A 15,194-nucleotide genomic window follows, 5' to 3' on the forward strand; every position below is an offset into this window, starting at 1 on the left:
GTGCTCACTTCTTCCTTGCTGATCAATACTCATGGAGGAAATTCTGCTCTACTACAGAAAAGCTGCCTGTGAAGACAGACTAATTACGTACTCCTGTGCTATTACAAAAGTCCAATCAACTCTGTTGGCTATCACAAATAGAACAGCTTCAGTATCTGTGGAAGAGGTAATCTGATACTGCCACGGAGTAACTATTTTATAGTTAGGAGATGCTGATGCCGCTTCGTAGCATGGAAACAAAATAAGGCATAATTTCTGTTAACTCCATAAGGACTCCTGCAGATACCTCTGTGGAACAGTTACAATTGCACTTAACCGCTTGTCACTTTCAAGGAGATTTTCTTCTGTTACAGGTGTTCACAAGGTCAGGATGTTTGAAATACCCGGTTGACCAATCTTACCTCCTGTAGGCAAGGAGGTAGTGCACGCCAATGCTAGATACAGTGGGATAGCATGGGCAACAGAAACAGTGGCAAAAACCAGCCAGCCTTGGCAGCCTCACGTAGAAGTAACTGGACTGTTAAAGAATGACAACCCAAACCACCACCTCCTGTCTGTGAAATGAAATTCTTGTCCCTGCAACATCCTCTCAGTCAAAGGGATAAAGAAGTGTTGCTTCTTTGGGCAAATTCAGATCTCTAGCGTATTTCTTCAATTACTGTGCCACGCTTGAAAGAATCAACCATGTGAGGCTTAAAACCATTACTTTTATGGGGCCCAGTATGACTGCAGAAGTTAGGAGGTCTATCACCTTGTAATTTTACACTGATCTGCCAAGATGTCTTCTGTGAGGAAGAGAAGAAGAGATAGTGCTTTTTTTATTTGGTTATTTTCCCCTTCTGAAGCTTTTCCTATAAAACCTGGTGAGAGAGATAACAAAACTGGGATCTAAAATGATCTGAAGTGTTTTGTGTTGGTAGAAATCTCCTTGTGATAGACTGACAAAGAAAAAACACAGCAGAATAAGAAGGCAGAGGTCAGAGTAAAGGAGCAGGACCCTCTATTTCTCCAAAGAGCTTTTTCTCTTGGCCTGTGCTTTTGTTTCACCTGAAGACTCCAGTATACTGTAAGCATTTCAGAAAGGGGGAGGACATACTAAGAAACAATTGCCTTGACTGGATAAAAATTAGACTAATTACTGAACTTAAACCATGGAGCCACAGTTTTGCAGTTTAAAAGTTACCTTACAGGTATAACAGCAACAGTAAGTTGTAAGATAGATATCTTGCTCTGGAGACTGAAAAAAACCCCAAACCAAAACAAACCCAAAGCCAAACCAGACAGAAAAGGGAAGCATTCTCCTTTACCTAGTGACTGGTAGGTTCAGTTCTATTTCAGGTTTCCAGTGCATAGAGGTAGACACTGAAATGAAGAAATCCCCCACTTAAAAAGGATTTCTGCAAGTCCTTGTTAACAATTGAAGATCACAACCTTCAGCAAGGACCACAAAATCTTTTCAGGTTCTGTAGGAAAACCAAATAGGTTTGATAATTCTTCCCTTTTTCTGGACACTATATTCCTCAGGCATCTCTTAACTGATGTTCACTTTATGTGACTATCTCCCCTTCTTTCTATTTATTTCTCCTATTTAAAATAAGGTTTTCTAGTATTGCCCTTTTGAAATAGGGCTGTTCCCAGTGTATTTTGAGAACTTGTTGCTTGTGCCCGTCTCTACGTAGGTGGTAAAACTTCCTCTTTACACATACTCTTGCCCTTTGGATACTTAATTACTATGAAATGCCTCACCTACCCCCTTCACCCTCATGGGATGGTTGAACCTAGTGCCACCCTGCTCTGTCCCACGTTTACCTTGTGAGCTCTGTCTCACTTTCTTCCTGGCCTTCAAAGGCACGGCATACCTGTTCGGTGCACCTCTGAACGCCTCCCGGCCTGTCCTCCCTGACCAACCTGCCCCTTCTCCTCAGCGCCGCTTCACAGCTGCGGGTTATTCTAACCGGTCTCTCCCCTAACGTCTCTGTGCTGTTTAGGCGGGCGCTGGCTCCACTTTGTTCTCCCGGCTCCGAGAGGACAGAGCAAGTTATCGCTGACGAATGACATTGACCATTTACCCCCTCCCCTCGTCCCGGTTTCGGCCGCGGGGCCACTCCTCACACCGCCTCAGCCCCGTTCGAAAGGGCGCCGGCAACACGCGCCTGCGCACTGCCCCCCCACCCCGCTCCAGGCCCGGAGGCGGGGCGCCCGCTGCCCACCGCGCCCCGGCGAGGCGGCTCGGGGTAGACGGAGGAACTACGAGTCCCGGCATGCCCCGCGCGGTCCGCTCCCCACAGCCGGAGCGAGTGCGGCGCTCGCAGGGCACGCCGGGAGTTGTAGTTCTTTAGCGCTGGGTATTGTCTCTCCCCTTTCTCTGTCCGGGAACCCGACCGCCACCCCTGCCGGGCGAGCGCGGTGACTGACAGCTCCGTGCAGCCAGTGGCCGGAGCGCTCCGCGGCGGAGCCCGGCGCCCGTCTCCTCGGTGACCAGGGGAGCTGGTGCCTCAGCGGAGTGGCCGGAGTCCTGGGGCACGGAGGTGAGTGGGTCCGAGGCGGGGAGCGCCCGCCAGCCGGCTCTCCATAGCCCCTCGCCGCCGAGCGCCTGGCCCGGGACCCCGCTCGGGGTGTGGCGGGAGGAGCGGGGCAGCCGATGAGGGGGAGCCGGGGGGAGGGGAGCGGAGCGCGGCGGACGGAGCGGGGGGAGGGCAGCGCCCGCGCCGCCCCCTCTGCGCGCCCCTCGGCTGCGGCGCTGCCCGCGACCCCCGGCGGGCACCAGCGGGGCGGGGAGCGGAGGGCGCAGCATGGGGGGGGTTGTCTCGGGCACTCCTCGCCCTCCGTCCTTTTACCGCTGGAGTTTTCAAACCGTCCCTGCGGGCTCAGGTGCCGCTTGTCCCCTCCCCGCAGCTCCACCCTCCCGGGAAGCGGCTGTCCCCCGCCGGGTGGTTAATGTGTAACCCCGCGGACCGTTGCTCGGGGCGGGCAGCGGCGGCGCTGACCCCGCTCCTCTCGCCCCGCTCCGCGGCCTGCCGCGTCCAGCGCCCCCGGTGCTCCCGCCGCTGCCGCCGCCAGGTGCGAGCCCTCCCCGGGACGCGGCTGCGCCGGTGTCGCCGGAGCCCGCAGCGTAACGCGGAGAGCGGCTGCACTGGGTGCCCCTCTCCTGGCTGTAAGCGCCGTGGAGTGCGGACTATCCCCAGCCTATTCCCGAGCGCTTTTATCCCTGAGCAGACCTCGCGTGTCGCTGCTTCAGCCTGATATGCTGCCCCTTCTCGCCGTTTTGGAACGTGTTTGCAAGAGAAGAAGGGGAAAAACACGCCAAACTACCAAAAAACCTTTTCACCGCTTTAAACACACCCAAAAAGTTTAATCTGAATTGTAAACACACGGGTTTATACAACTGCTTTAGAAAACTTTGTCTTCAGATGCTTAGTCTTGTCAGACAAAACAGAGAAAGTCCTGTTTGTGTTCTTTACACTTTGTACAAGTGCTTCAGTGTGAGAAGAGTCTCTTTAGCCTGCTGTGACTAATTAAAGTCAGTAGTTTTTGAATGATCGCACTAGGTACACCTAATTGTTTTCTGGCAAAGCAGTTGCTGCTTATACAGGAAACATAATGGTATGTTTTGCCAATTGGGAAATGCTGATAAGGTTTTTTAGTAAAATACTGTCCCGCCCAAGTTCTCAAACAACTGGTAGCTGACTTCAATGGGTTGTGCTGTTATATTTCTCGTGTAACTTGTCTATAAACATGTACCACATTTGAATAGTGAGTGGAATTCAAATTTTATAGCTTCATTTGAGCTTTGTAGTGGCATCATTTGCAAAAGTCAGCCCTTAATGAGTGGCACCCATGCTGCAATACTTTAAGGTGTATGTGAGGGATGAGGGAACAGTCTCTGTGTGCTTCCACTTTGCATGCTTTATCCTCTTACAGTCTCACTATTGAAAACCAAAGTGAAGCACATTAATGTGGATCCTGTAGTGCTGAGTATCACCTCGTTTCCAAAGGCTTTTCAAAATGAACTGGTGGTCACTAACGTGTACTTTAACTTCGCATGCTCCCTCACTGACCTCTGTAACTGTTAAGATTAGAGTCTAACACAGGAGCATGCCTCCTCCTGTGTCTGTTAGTTTTGTTGCTATGAGTTAACAAGAGCAGAAGCAGGAAACAAACCACCTCTCTCCCTTGAAAGTAAGCAAATAAGTGTTATTTTCTATGGAGTAGAGGGTTTGAAAATGACATGAAAAGCTAGTATGGATATGTAGAAATACAGCATAAAGAAATGCAGTGTTTGTGGGATAATGTACAGTTCAAATGTAACTGGTATTTTTGGTGTTTTATACAAAACAATTGAAATGTTAGACCAGAATGAATGCTGGCAGGAAACCGAAATCTTTGTTTTGCAGTTTTGTGACAAAGCTGATGTATAGGGGCAAATTGTGTTATTTCACATATTTGACCAAATCTTAATTTGTAGATGTTAGTGCTTCTGTCTGAAATAACTTGTGAAATACTTTGTAGTATTAAACTGTATTTGTTCTGTGTGATATTACTAAGCTGCATTGATTCAAATTTTGATGAACTTTCTGAAATCATAGTATTTTATATTTGTGGTGTTCTTCAAATGATAGTAGGATTTCCATATTTTCAGTGTCTGTAATAAATATATTGAAATGTCACAAAACTGTGTTATTTGCTTAAGATTGAGTTACTATGTATTACAAATTATTCTGCCTTTATAGGCCTGTTTTCTCCTATTAAATGCACATATCCTCCTGACTAATATTCACTAACGTGTTCTGGTATTGTACACACTTTTTTCTTTAGGATTAACTTTATCGTACTTAGCAATAGCAGTCAAAGCTGCTATTAGCAAAAGTCAAAGTAAGCTTGGCCATGTGTAGTATTGTGGTGTAACCTTTTCTCTGACTTACTGTGTGTGACTGAATGTAGTTATGCTATCAAATCAATAAAATTCAGTGCTATGATTATTAGGAGCAATTACAATAGTATATTATTGGTAGGGTCAGTAAGAGTCAGTATTTTGAACTGGTAATCAACAGCTCAATTTTGCCTTTGGTTACTCATGACAGTTATTGCAGGTTATATAGTTTGCTAACAATATCATGGATTAATAAACATACAGACACCTACAAAGCTTTATATCAGTGCAACTAAATGATGTCTTTGTTTCACTGAATGCACTACACGTTTTGTAATTTATTACAGGAAGAGGATATTCAGTCATGTGTTACTTTGAAACTGGAGGTTTGTGCCATTTTTTAGCCATATCTCTTTAGCTCCATGTTTCAAATCTTCAAAGCAATTAAAAGAAAACCTAGGCGATTAGATAATTTGATATTTTTTTAACAGTTTGTCACTCAACTAATCTCTGTTGGAACCTCTCTGGTTATGAGAAATGCTCTTTTCATAATTCTTCCATTTGCCTGATGTGCTGCTATTGCGGTAAGATATATTTGAATGCTGAGGGTTCTTGCAGAGGAGCTGCTCTTATCCTTTGTCTCAAAGTTTCCTAGATAATTCTAGTGAGCTGTTATTTGTCATGGGCGTAGTTGGCACAAAAATTGCACAAGAATATTCTGCAAGTGAGAGAGGGAAGAAATGGCTTTTCCAGTGATAAAACACATTTTTTTCTTCCTTAATTCTTAGTGTAAATACATGTTAATAGCAAAAAAACTTTTAATGTTGAATTACTTCCTAACTTAGCACTCACAAAATCACACAAATACATTAATATATCTGGAAGTCTTCACATCTGTAGAACTCACGTTTGAGAAAAGTAATGTATTAGCAGCTGCTGTTTTGGTTTTGTAACGGTCAGGTTTTGATATGACGTTCCCTTATCAGTGGTTATCATGTGGAATAATGCTTAATGTGTAAGGGACATAGATTAGGAAGGCAAATAGATAAATTGACTTATGGATAGAGTTGAAAGGAACCCTCTCGTAGCAAATATGGAATCATGAGGTAAGACAGTGCTGGGGTTTGGTTCTTCCCAAGAGTAGTCTAACTACATTTTCATTGTGGTTTTTTGTAGTCACATTTAGGTTATTTTTGTTATAGATTAGAAAGGCAGCTGGAAAAATACATTCTTATGAGCCACTTCAAAATTAGAATATTTAATGTTATTTTTTTAATGACTGCTTTTTATTATGTTTTTAAAAATCAGATTATTTATAATTTAATACTCGTAATTGTTTCCTTTTGTCTTGCAAGTTAGTAGCACACTTTCAGGTGCCAGATACTGCAGGTCTTTATGTTGACGAGGTTGGCAGCACAGTTTTGGAGGGTACCCAAAGGACACATTGGGCTATTCTCCAGACAATCAGGAACAGAAACGTTCACTGTAAGGCAAACTAAACCATGTATATATTTATGCTCATAGATAGAAGACTTTCATTTATTGTTGGGCATTTGTTTTTGTTTTTTTTTTGGCTGGAGAACTGTATCTTGAAATGTTTGAAATTATTGTTCTCAGAAAGCACCATACCTAATTTGAGATAGCTGAATGCACAGTGATCCATTGGTTCACAAGTTGAGCCTCATCAGGGAAAGGTCAATCTATGTTTAAGGCATGAGACTGGATGCGAGTTGGCAGGGGTCTTATACAGCAACATGTGAGTTTGGTTAAATGTTTGCAAAGCATTTCTTGTGTTATGATTTCCATTCAAAGGTTAAGTGTGAAGTTTCGTTGCTTCTTAAAGCTAAGGTTTTTTTCCTCAAATTATAGGGGAACTGTTGTTATTGAAGCTGGATAATTGCTGTATTAAAACAATTTGCAAAAACCGTGCTATGTTGAACAGTCACAGCTGCACCATGGAGACATAAAAACCTGATGTCCCTTTGTTCAGCAAAAATACAAATTAAAACCCCAAAGTAAAGCCGAGTGGATATCTTCCAGTATCTTGAAGACTGTCCTGTTTAGGATTTGGAAGGTTCCTAAGGGAATTGCATCCTGTAATTGAGTATTTAGCAGAATATTCAAGATATTGGAATCATAGAATCATAGAATCATAGAATCGTAAGGGTTGGAAAGGACCTTAAGATCATCTAGTTCCAACCCCCCTGCCATGGGCAGGGACACCTTGCCCTAAACCATGTGGCTCAAGGCTCTGTCCAACCTGGCCTTGAACACCGCCAGGGATGGAGCATCCACAACCTCCCTGGGCAACCCATTCCAGTGCTTCACCACCCTCACTGTAAAGAACTTCTTCCTTATATCTAATCTAAACTTCCCCTGTTTAAGTTTGAACCCATTACCCCTTGTCCTACCATTACAGTCCCTAAGGAAGAGTCCCTCCCCAGCATCCTTGTAGACCCCCTTCAGATACTGGAAGGCTGCTATGAGGTCACCACGCAGCCTTCTCTTCTCCAGGCTGAACAGCCCCAACTTTCTCAGCCTGTCTTCATACGGGAGGTGCTCCAGCCCTCTTATCATCCTCGTGGCCCTCCTCTGGACTCGCTCCAACAGCTCCATGTCCTTTTTATGTTGAGGACACCAGAACTGTACGCAGTACTCCAAGTGGGGTCTCACAAGAGCAGAGTAGAGGGGCAGGATCACCTCCTTCGACCTGCTGGTCACGCTTCTTTTGATGCAGCCCAGGATACGGTTGGCTTTCTGGGCTGCAAGTGCACACTGCCGGCTCATGTTAAGCTTTTCGTCAACCAACACCCCCACAGTCCTTTTCTGCAGGGCTGCTCTGAATCTCTTCTCTGCCCAGCCTGTAGCAGTGCCTGGGGTTGCCCCGACCCAGGTGTAGGACCTTACACTTGGCTTGGTTAAACTTCATAAGGTTGCCATCGGCCCACCTCACAAGCGTGTCAAGGTCCCTCTGGATGGCATCCCTTCCCTCCAGCGTATCAACCGAACCACACAGCTTGGTGTCATCGGCAAACTTGCTGAGGGCGCACTCAATCCCACTGTCCATGTCACCGACAAAGATGTTGAACAGGACCGGTCCCAACACCGATCCCTGAGGGACACCACTCGTTACAGGTTTCCAAGGGGACATTGAGCCATTTACCACAACTCTTTGCGTGTGGCCATCGAGCCAGTTTTTTATCCACCGAGTGGTCCATCTATCAAATTGATGTCTCTCCAATTTAGAGACAAGGATGTCATGTGGGACAGTGTCGAATGCTTTGCACAAGTCCAGGTAGATGACATCAACTGCTCTGCCGCTGTCCATCAGTTCCGTGGCTCCATCATAGAAGGCCACCAAATTGGTCAGGCAGGATTTCCCCTTAGTGAAGCCATGTTGGCTGTCACCAACCACCTCATTGTTTTTCATGTGCCTTAGCATGTTTTCCAGGAGAAACTGTTCCAAGATTTTGCCAGGCACAGAGGTGAGACTGACTGGTCTGTAGTTCCCCGGGTCTTCCACCTTCCCCTTCTTGAAAATGGGGGTTATATTACCCTTCTTCCAGTCATTGGGAACTTCACCTGACTGCCAGGATTTTTCGAATATGATGGACAGTGGCTTAGCAACTTCGTTCGCCAGCTCCTTCAGGACCCGTGGATGGATTTCATCAGGTCCCATGGACTTGTGCACGTTCAGGTTCTTAAGATGGTCTCGAACCTGATCCTCTCCTACAGTGGGCCTAAGGTCTTCGTTCTCACAGTCCCTGCATTTGCTTTCCAAGACTTGGGTTGTGTGGTCAGAGCATTTGCTGGTGAAGACTGAGGCAAAGAAGTCATTAAGAACCTCAGCCTTCTCCAAATCCATGGTAGCCAGTTCTCCTGATAGCTTCTGGAGAGGGCCTACATTGTCCCTAGCCTGTCTTTTATTTGCTACGTATCTATAGAATCCTTTCCTGTTATCTTTTACATCCCTTGCCAAACTTAATTCTAGCTGGGCCTTAGCTTTCCTAACCTGGTCCCTAGCTTCTCGGGCAATGCTCCTGTATTCTTCCCAGGCCGCCTGTCCTTGCTTCCACCTTCTATAAGCTTCTTTTTTCCCTCTAAGTTTCCTCAGCAGCTCCTTGTCCATCCATGGAGGTCTCCTGGCCCTCCTGCTGCACTTTCTTCTAGTCGGGATGCAACACTCTTGAGCACATAGCAGGTGATCCTTGAATACCGACCAGCAGTCTTGGGCCCCCCTGCCCTCTAGGACTGTATCCCATGAAACCTTACTAAGGAGGTTCCTGAAGAGGCCAAAGTCTGCTTTCTTGAAGTCCAGGGCAGTGAGCTTGCTGCACGCTCTTCTCACCGTCCTGAGGATCTCAAACTCAACCATCTCATGATCACTAGAGCCAAGGCTGCCCTGGAGCGTTACATTTCCAACCAGTCCCTCCCTGTTGGTGAGCACAAGGTCCAGCATGGCACCTCTCCTCGTCGGCTCCTCTACTGCTTGAAAGAGGAAGTTGTCTTCCACACAATTAAGGAACCTCCTGGATTGCTTGTGCCGGGCCGTACCGTCCCTCCAACAGATGTCAGGATGGTTGAAGTCCCCCATGAGGACCAGGGCCTGCGAGCGTGAGGCTGCTCCTATCTGTCTGTAGAGCGCTTCATCCACAGAGTCCTCTTGATCAGGCGGCCTGTAACAGATCCCCACCGTAATGTCCCCCGTTGCTGTTTTCCCTTTGATCCTGACCCACAAACACTCTGTTACCTCATCACCCATCCCCAGACAGAGTTCCATACTCTCTAGCCTATCACTGACATAGATAGCAACGCCCCCTCCCCGTCTGCCTGGCCTGTCTTTTCTAAACAGCCTGTAACCTTCCATTCCGACATTCCAGTCATAGGAGCCATCCCACCATGTTTCTGTGATACCAATGACATCATATTCCCGTAACCTTGCACACATCTCTAATTCCTCTTGCTTGTTCCCCATACTACGGGCGTTTGTATAGAGGCACCTTAGCCGAGCTCCAAATGAAGCCGAGTCAATGGCTGGGGCAGCTGGAACATCTCTACATCTCTCCAAGCACTTATTACAGGTGCTGGCAACTGACCAGGAATGTTGGGATGGATCAATGCTCCCCTCCCCCAACACATCTAGTTTAAAGCTTTCCTGACCAGCCTGGCAAGCCTCCTACTAAAACAGCTCTTCCCCTTCTTTGTCAGACCAGCTCCACCAGCCTCCAGTAGATCTGGCCTCCCAAATGGAGCCCCATGTTCTAAATAGCCAAACCCCTGACTATGGCACCAGCTTTCTAACCATTTATTAACCTGCCAGACACGCCTAGCTTTTTTAAGGTCCTCCCCTTTGCCCTGGAGAATCAATGAAAAAACTATCTGAGCTCCAGAGCCCCTAACCACCTCTCCCAGGGCTCTGTAGTCCTTCTTAATGTCCTCCAGGCAACTGCTGTCTATATCTCTAGCACCCACATGGATGACTAGAAGGGGGTAATAGTCAGCAGGACTTACTAGAGCAGGCAGCCTCTCAGCAACATCCCTGATCCGAGCCCCCGGCAGGCAACACACCTCCCTTGAGACTGGATCAGGCCGGCAGATGAGCGCCTCTGTGCCTTTCAAAGTAGAGTCCCCTACTACTATGACCCTTCAAGATATTTGGTAATCAAACAGTTCGTACATCGTAAAGTAGTTAAGACAATCTTAAATTGTATTTTGGGTGTTTTTCTTGTGTGGAACTTCTGTTTGTTCTGTCCTAGGCAGAAATACTGTGAAAGCAGTGTGCTGTGGATTGCAGCACATTTTGAGCGTGGGGTTTTTTTGTTATTTCTATAGCTGAGACGAATGTCAGAAAGATTTCTTGGTCATTTTTCTTCCATGCAAGTACTGTGTTGGATGCCACTAATTTAACACTTTACATACAATAAACAATGTGTCTCTGTGTGTGTGTATATTTGTATGTGTATCTGTTTATCTAAAATGTTGCCCGTGTTTTGCCCATATACACCAGATACTTGCTTTCAAGTACCTTGTACACTTTAAGTATGTTACAATGGGACAGAGTTATAAGTAAGCCAGCGGACCAGCTCAGAGCAGTAATTACTTTCAGATTAGTTCTCACTTGCTCAGACAGAGTTTATTGCGGTTTTATGTAGCTGTAGTCCTCGGTTATTTCAGTCAGTCTTCCTCCAGACCTGTGGAAGTAAGAGTTCATATCATGCCACAAGGGAATAGTTTCAAAAGTTGAACAAGTTATCATTTCTTTTCCTTGTGTTAAAACATTTTTATGCATTTTAACTTGCTTAGTGTAGGAAACCTCTCTAAAACAATGGAATTTACCTGAGTATAATTAGAACAAGACATCCAGATTCAGAATCAAAAACAAAATGTCATGAAATCTACTATTTCTTGCTGTTCATATAAGGCTGTTTTATCTTAATTGTAAATTCATGACTAGATTAATACTGGCGGTGAAGTTCCCTCTTTTTTCCTCTTTTATTTTATTTATTTTTATTTTAAGCTAAACTAAAACACATGGATGTTGGAATGACTGAAATGCATTTTCTACAGTGTTTGCTTTCTGACAAATTATTTTTGAGTAGATTAATTGCTTGGTTTAAGAGTAAATACGATTTTGGATCCCTTTGGTCAAATACATGACTGAATGCCCATTTGTCATTGCATATGTAACTGAAACATATGTGCCAAAGTTGAAGTTTGAGATACTTATTTTAAGCTGCCTTTATAGTTGGTCAGTGGAGACATACAGGCAACTCTACGGGTAATTTCTCTAACCTGTTTTACATGTTTACATTTGGTACCTGTTTCTGTACTTTGAGTATAAAGGAGGGTGGGCTACAGTTGAGTAGGTACAATTGGGCTCTAGATGAGCTGTGCTGTAAAATGTGGTGGTATTTCAATGGTGCTGTAAGCCAGAAGTTAACTGAATAGAAGGTAACGTGGTGGAGTTGAGGAAGGTGTAACATGCTGTAATATAAAAACACTGGCTGTACATCAGAAGACTTGGATTCTGTTTTTGATGCTTTGCCATTCAGTTACTTTGTCATTTTGGACAGACACTTTATTTGCGTTTGCTATTGCTTTCCCATCAATAAAATTAAGACTGTGGTACGTGTTCTTTTCAAATTGTTTTGAGTGTTGTGTTAATTCTCTAGCAAATAGTTTTTTGTATAGTTGACTAGCAATATTTCTGAACAGTAAAGGGAAACTGGGTGCTAAAAAACCTGAAATATGATTGAGAATTAAAATGTCTTTATTTCTTTTTTTTTTTTTTTTTTTCCTTTAGAGCTCCATCAGATGAAGGGGTCTTGCAACATGACAAAAAATTGGACTAATTGAAGGTTTTCCTTTATTTGGAAAAACAACCAAAATGTATAGACCAGGGGAAACGGTCAAACGTCGACTCAACATGCATGCTCCTCCTCGGATAAGAAGTGTGGAAGTTGCTAGAGGAAGAGCAGGTTATGGGTTTACCCTTTCTGGACAAGCTCCTTGTGTTCTTAGTTGTGTTATGAAAGGAAGCCCTGCAGATTATGTTGGACTTAAAGCAGGAGATCAGATATTTGCAGTTAATGAAATCAATGTTAAAAAAGCCTCTCATGAAGATGTAGTGAAACTTATAGGAAAATGTTCTGGAGTCCTGCACATGGTTATTGCTGAAGGGATTAGTCACATAGATTCATGTTCAAGTGATGAAGAAGTTGGTTTTTATGATGGGAAGGGGTGGCTGAAACCCAAACCTGACTCTAAAGCTCTGGGTATAAATAGAGCAGAGAAAGTTGTTGAAGAAATGCAGTCTGGTGGCATTTTCAACATGATCTTTGAGAATCCTACTCTTTGTGCTGGTAACTCGGATAATTCTGGACCAAAGCAAAGATCGTTTTCGGCTTCTGCTGCTATCAAATTTGATGCTGGCAATGAAAGTGTAAGCAATCCAAACCTACTGTCAAAGGAAGAAATATCCAAAGCCCTGAATGATGATTCAGTTTTTAGAATTGGACTGGAGAGCGCAGAAGATTTTGGATTAGATGCAAGCATTTTAAATGTTGCCATGATTGTAGGTTACCTAGGCTCAATTGAACTTCCTTCAACAACCTTGAATTTGGAAAATGAGAGTTTGCAGGCTATTCGTGGATGCATGAGACGTCTGCGGGCAGAACAAAAAATCCATTCACTGGTGATGATGAAGATAATGCATGACTGTATTCAGCTCTGCAGTGACAAATCAGGTATACTGGCAGAATACCCTGCAGAGAAACTAGCATTCAGTGCTGTTTGCCCGGATGATAGAAGGTTCTTTGGACTAGTTACGATGCAGACAAATGATGATGCAAGCTTGGCTCAGGAAGATGAAGGGGTGCTGAGGACATCTTGTCATGTTTTTATGGTGGATCCTGAATTATTTCATCATAAAATTCACCAGGGCATAGCAAGACGTTTTGGACTGGAATGTACAGCAGATCCAGACACAAATGGCTGTCTGGAGTTTCCAACATCATCTTTACCTGTTCTTCAGTTTATTTCTGTCCTGTACAGGGATATGGGAGAATTGATTGAGGGAATGCGTGCGAGGGCTTTTCTTGATGGTGATGCAGATGCTCATCAGAATAATAGCACAAGCAGCAACAGTGATAGTGGAATTGGAAATTTTAACCAAGAAGAAAAGAATAACAGAGTTCTGGTGGTTGATTTAGGAAGCAATCCGAGTAAGCACATTCCTAACAGCATATGGGAAAATCCAGTAGGAAGGGGACAAAATCAGCCTGCTTCCCATTGGAATGGCTTCTGTCATGAACAAGAAGGAAACATTCCTTTAGAAGTAATTCAGAATGATAAGTCCCAAAATGTAAGCAAACACTTAAGTCCTTCTGCTCGTATTGAAGTTCCACTGGTTTCCTCCCGAAATTCAGTACCCCCATCAAAGAAAAACGCTGCTGGCATGGGCAATCAAAGGTGGTTGCCTGTGCACGTTTTACAGGAATGGCAGCATGGGAATGCAAGTGACCAGGAGTCATACACTGATTCTACGGATGGCTGGTCGAGTGTTAACTGTGGAACTCTTCCCCCACCAATGAGTAAGATTCCAGCTGACAGATACAGAGTCGATGGCAGCTTTGGTCAGCCACAGTTAAAATCTCATAAAAATGAATGGTCTAAGAAGATGTTTTGCATACAGAACAAATTTGGCCCTCCGCACAGCATTCGGAAGTCTAAAGAAGATAAAAAGGTAAGAAGAATATGTTGATACTGATTCCGAAAAGCAAACAAACCCCAAACCCAACAGCCTATGATACTTTTACACCATGATATTTGCATACTAAAATTGAAACATATATTATGTCATTTACAAAGTTTCAGATGAAGAAAGTAATACGGTTCTCTTTCCTTTGTGGAGGCTTTGTGTATTCCTGTTTAATTGAGTGCAGCTCTGGAATTGTACTTCTGCTGGAAGTGTTGTCTGTTAGAGCTTTCTCACATTTCGTCTTGTCTCTTCATTGTTTCCAAATGTTGCAGTGGCATTGCAATAAAAGGAGACATGACATTCTAGTAACTTCAGTTCCTTCTGACCTCCAGCAGCAAAAGAATGGAAACAGTCTGGATCTTCAGCCTGGTTCCTTTTTTATAGAAGGCTGGTTCGCAAATGTTATTATTTTAGTGATACCTATTTTTATAGAGATCTACTCTAATCATTAGTCAAAAACTCATGTTATACACTTTAACTGAATAAGACAATTTTATAATAAAAATTAACTCCAGCAAACCTCTCAATGCCTCTCTATCAAAGGATAGTCGTTAGTGGTGATTATAGTGTCCAGTATTAGGCTGCAAATCTAACATTCTGCCAGTAAGCTGTAATTAAAATTTTATTCCAAATTACTGCTTCATCTACTTGTTTTGTCTACTATTAGGCTTCTATAAACCAAATAGAGAAGATATATAAAAAATAAAGTATGGGAGGAGTATCCAACATAATGATGTACCGTTCCCTTTGTCACATACATGGTTTGCTGCTGACAGAACTAATCTCATGGGAGTCTGTTGTTGATACTGGGATTCTAGTGAAGTGAAGGTCACTGGTCCTACCCTGAAAGAGATAGTAGCAGTGTTGTATCTGAAATGTGTGCTGACTCCAGGGAGAGACAGAACCTTATACTCCAAATTAGTCTTCAAGAAGCATTGTCCTTCCATGTCGAAGTATTGCTTATATGATTGATTGAAGTGTCCATCATGCCATCCATATCTGGTTTTGAAATGTTTTTTCACCTGATTAAAAATATCGAACTGCTGCTCAGGTGGATGACAGCAG

The 15,194-nt window shown here is 44.1% G+C and overlaps 1 protein-coding gene across 5 annotated transcripts in view; it reads left to right on the plus strand.

Annotated features, from left to right (window-relative positions):
• The first annotated feature begins 2,335 nt into the window (after positions 1 to 2,335).
• RGS12 (regulator of G protein signaling 12) overlaps positions 2,336 to 15,194 on the plus strand; it is a 93,355-nt gene continuing 80,496 nt past the window's right edge. For 2 of the 5 annotated variants that reach the window (XM_030491646.1, XM_030491649.1), the window contains exons 1-2: positions 2,336 to 2,528; positions 12,174 to 14,114. In XM_030491646.1, coding sequence (XP_030347506.1) covers positions 12,258 to 14,114 — 1,857 coding nt within the window. In that variant the 5' untranslated portion in view covers positions 2,336 to 2,528; positions 12,174 to 12,257. The remainder of the gene's footprint in view (positions 2,529 to 12,173; positions 14,115 to 15,194) is intronic. The other 3 variants (XM_030491650.1, XM_030491651.1, XM_030491647.1) reach the window with 2 other exon arrangements.

Source organism: Strigops habroptila, chromosome 7 (genome assembly GCF_004027225.2).
Source record: "Strigops habroptila isolate Jane chromosome 7, bStrHab1.2.pri, whole genome shotgun sequence".
Classification (NCBI taxonomy): Eukaryota; Metazoa; Chordata; class Aves; order Psittaciformes; family Psittacidae; genus Strigops; species Strigops habroptila.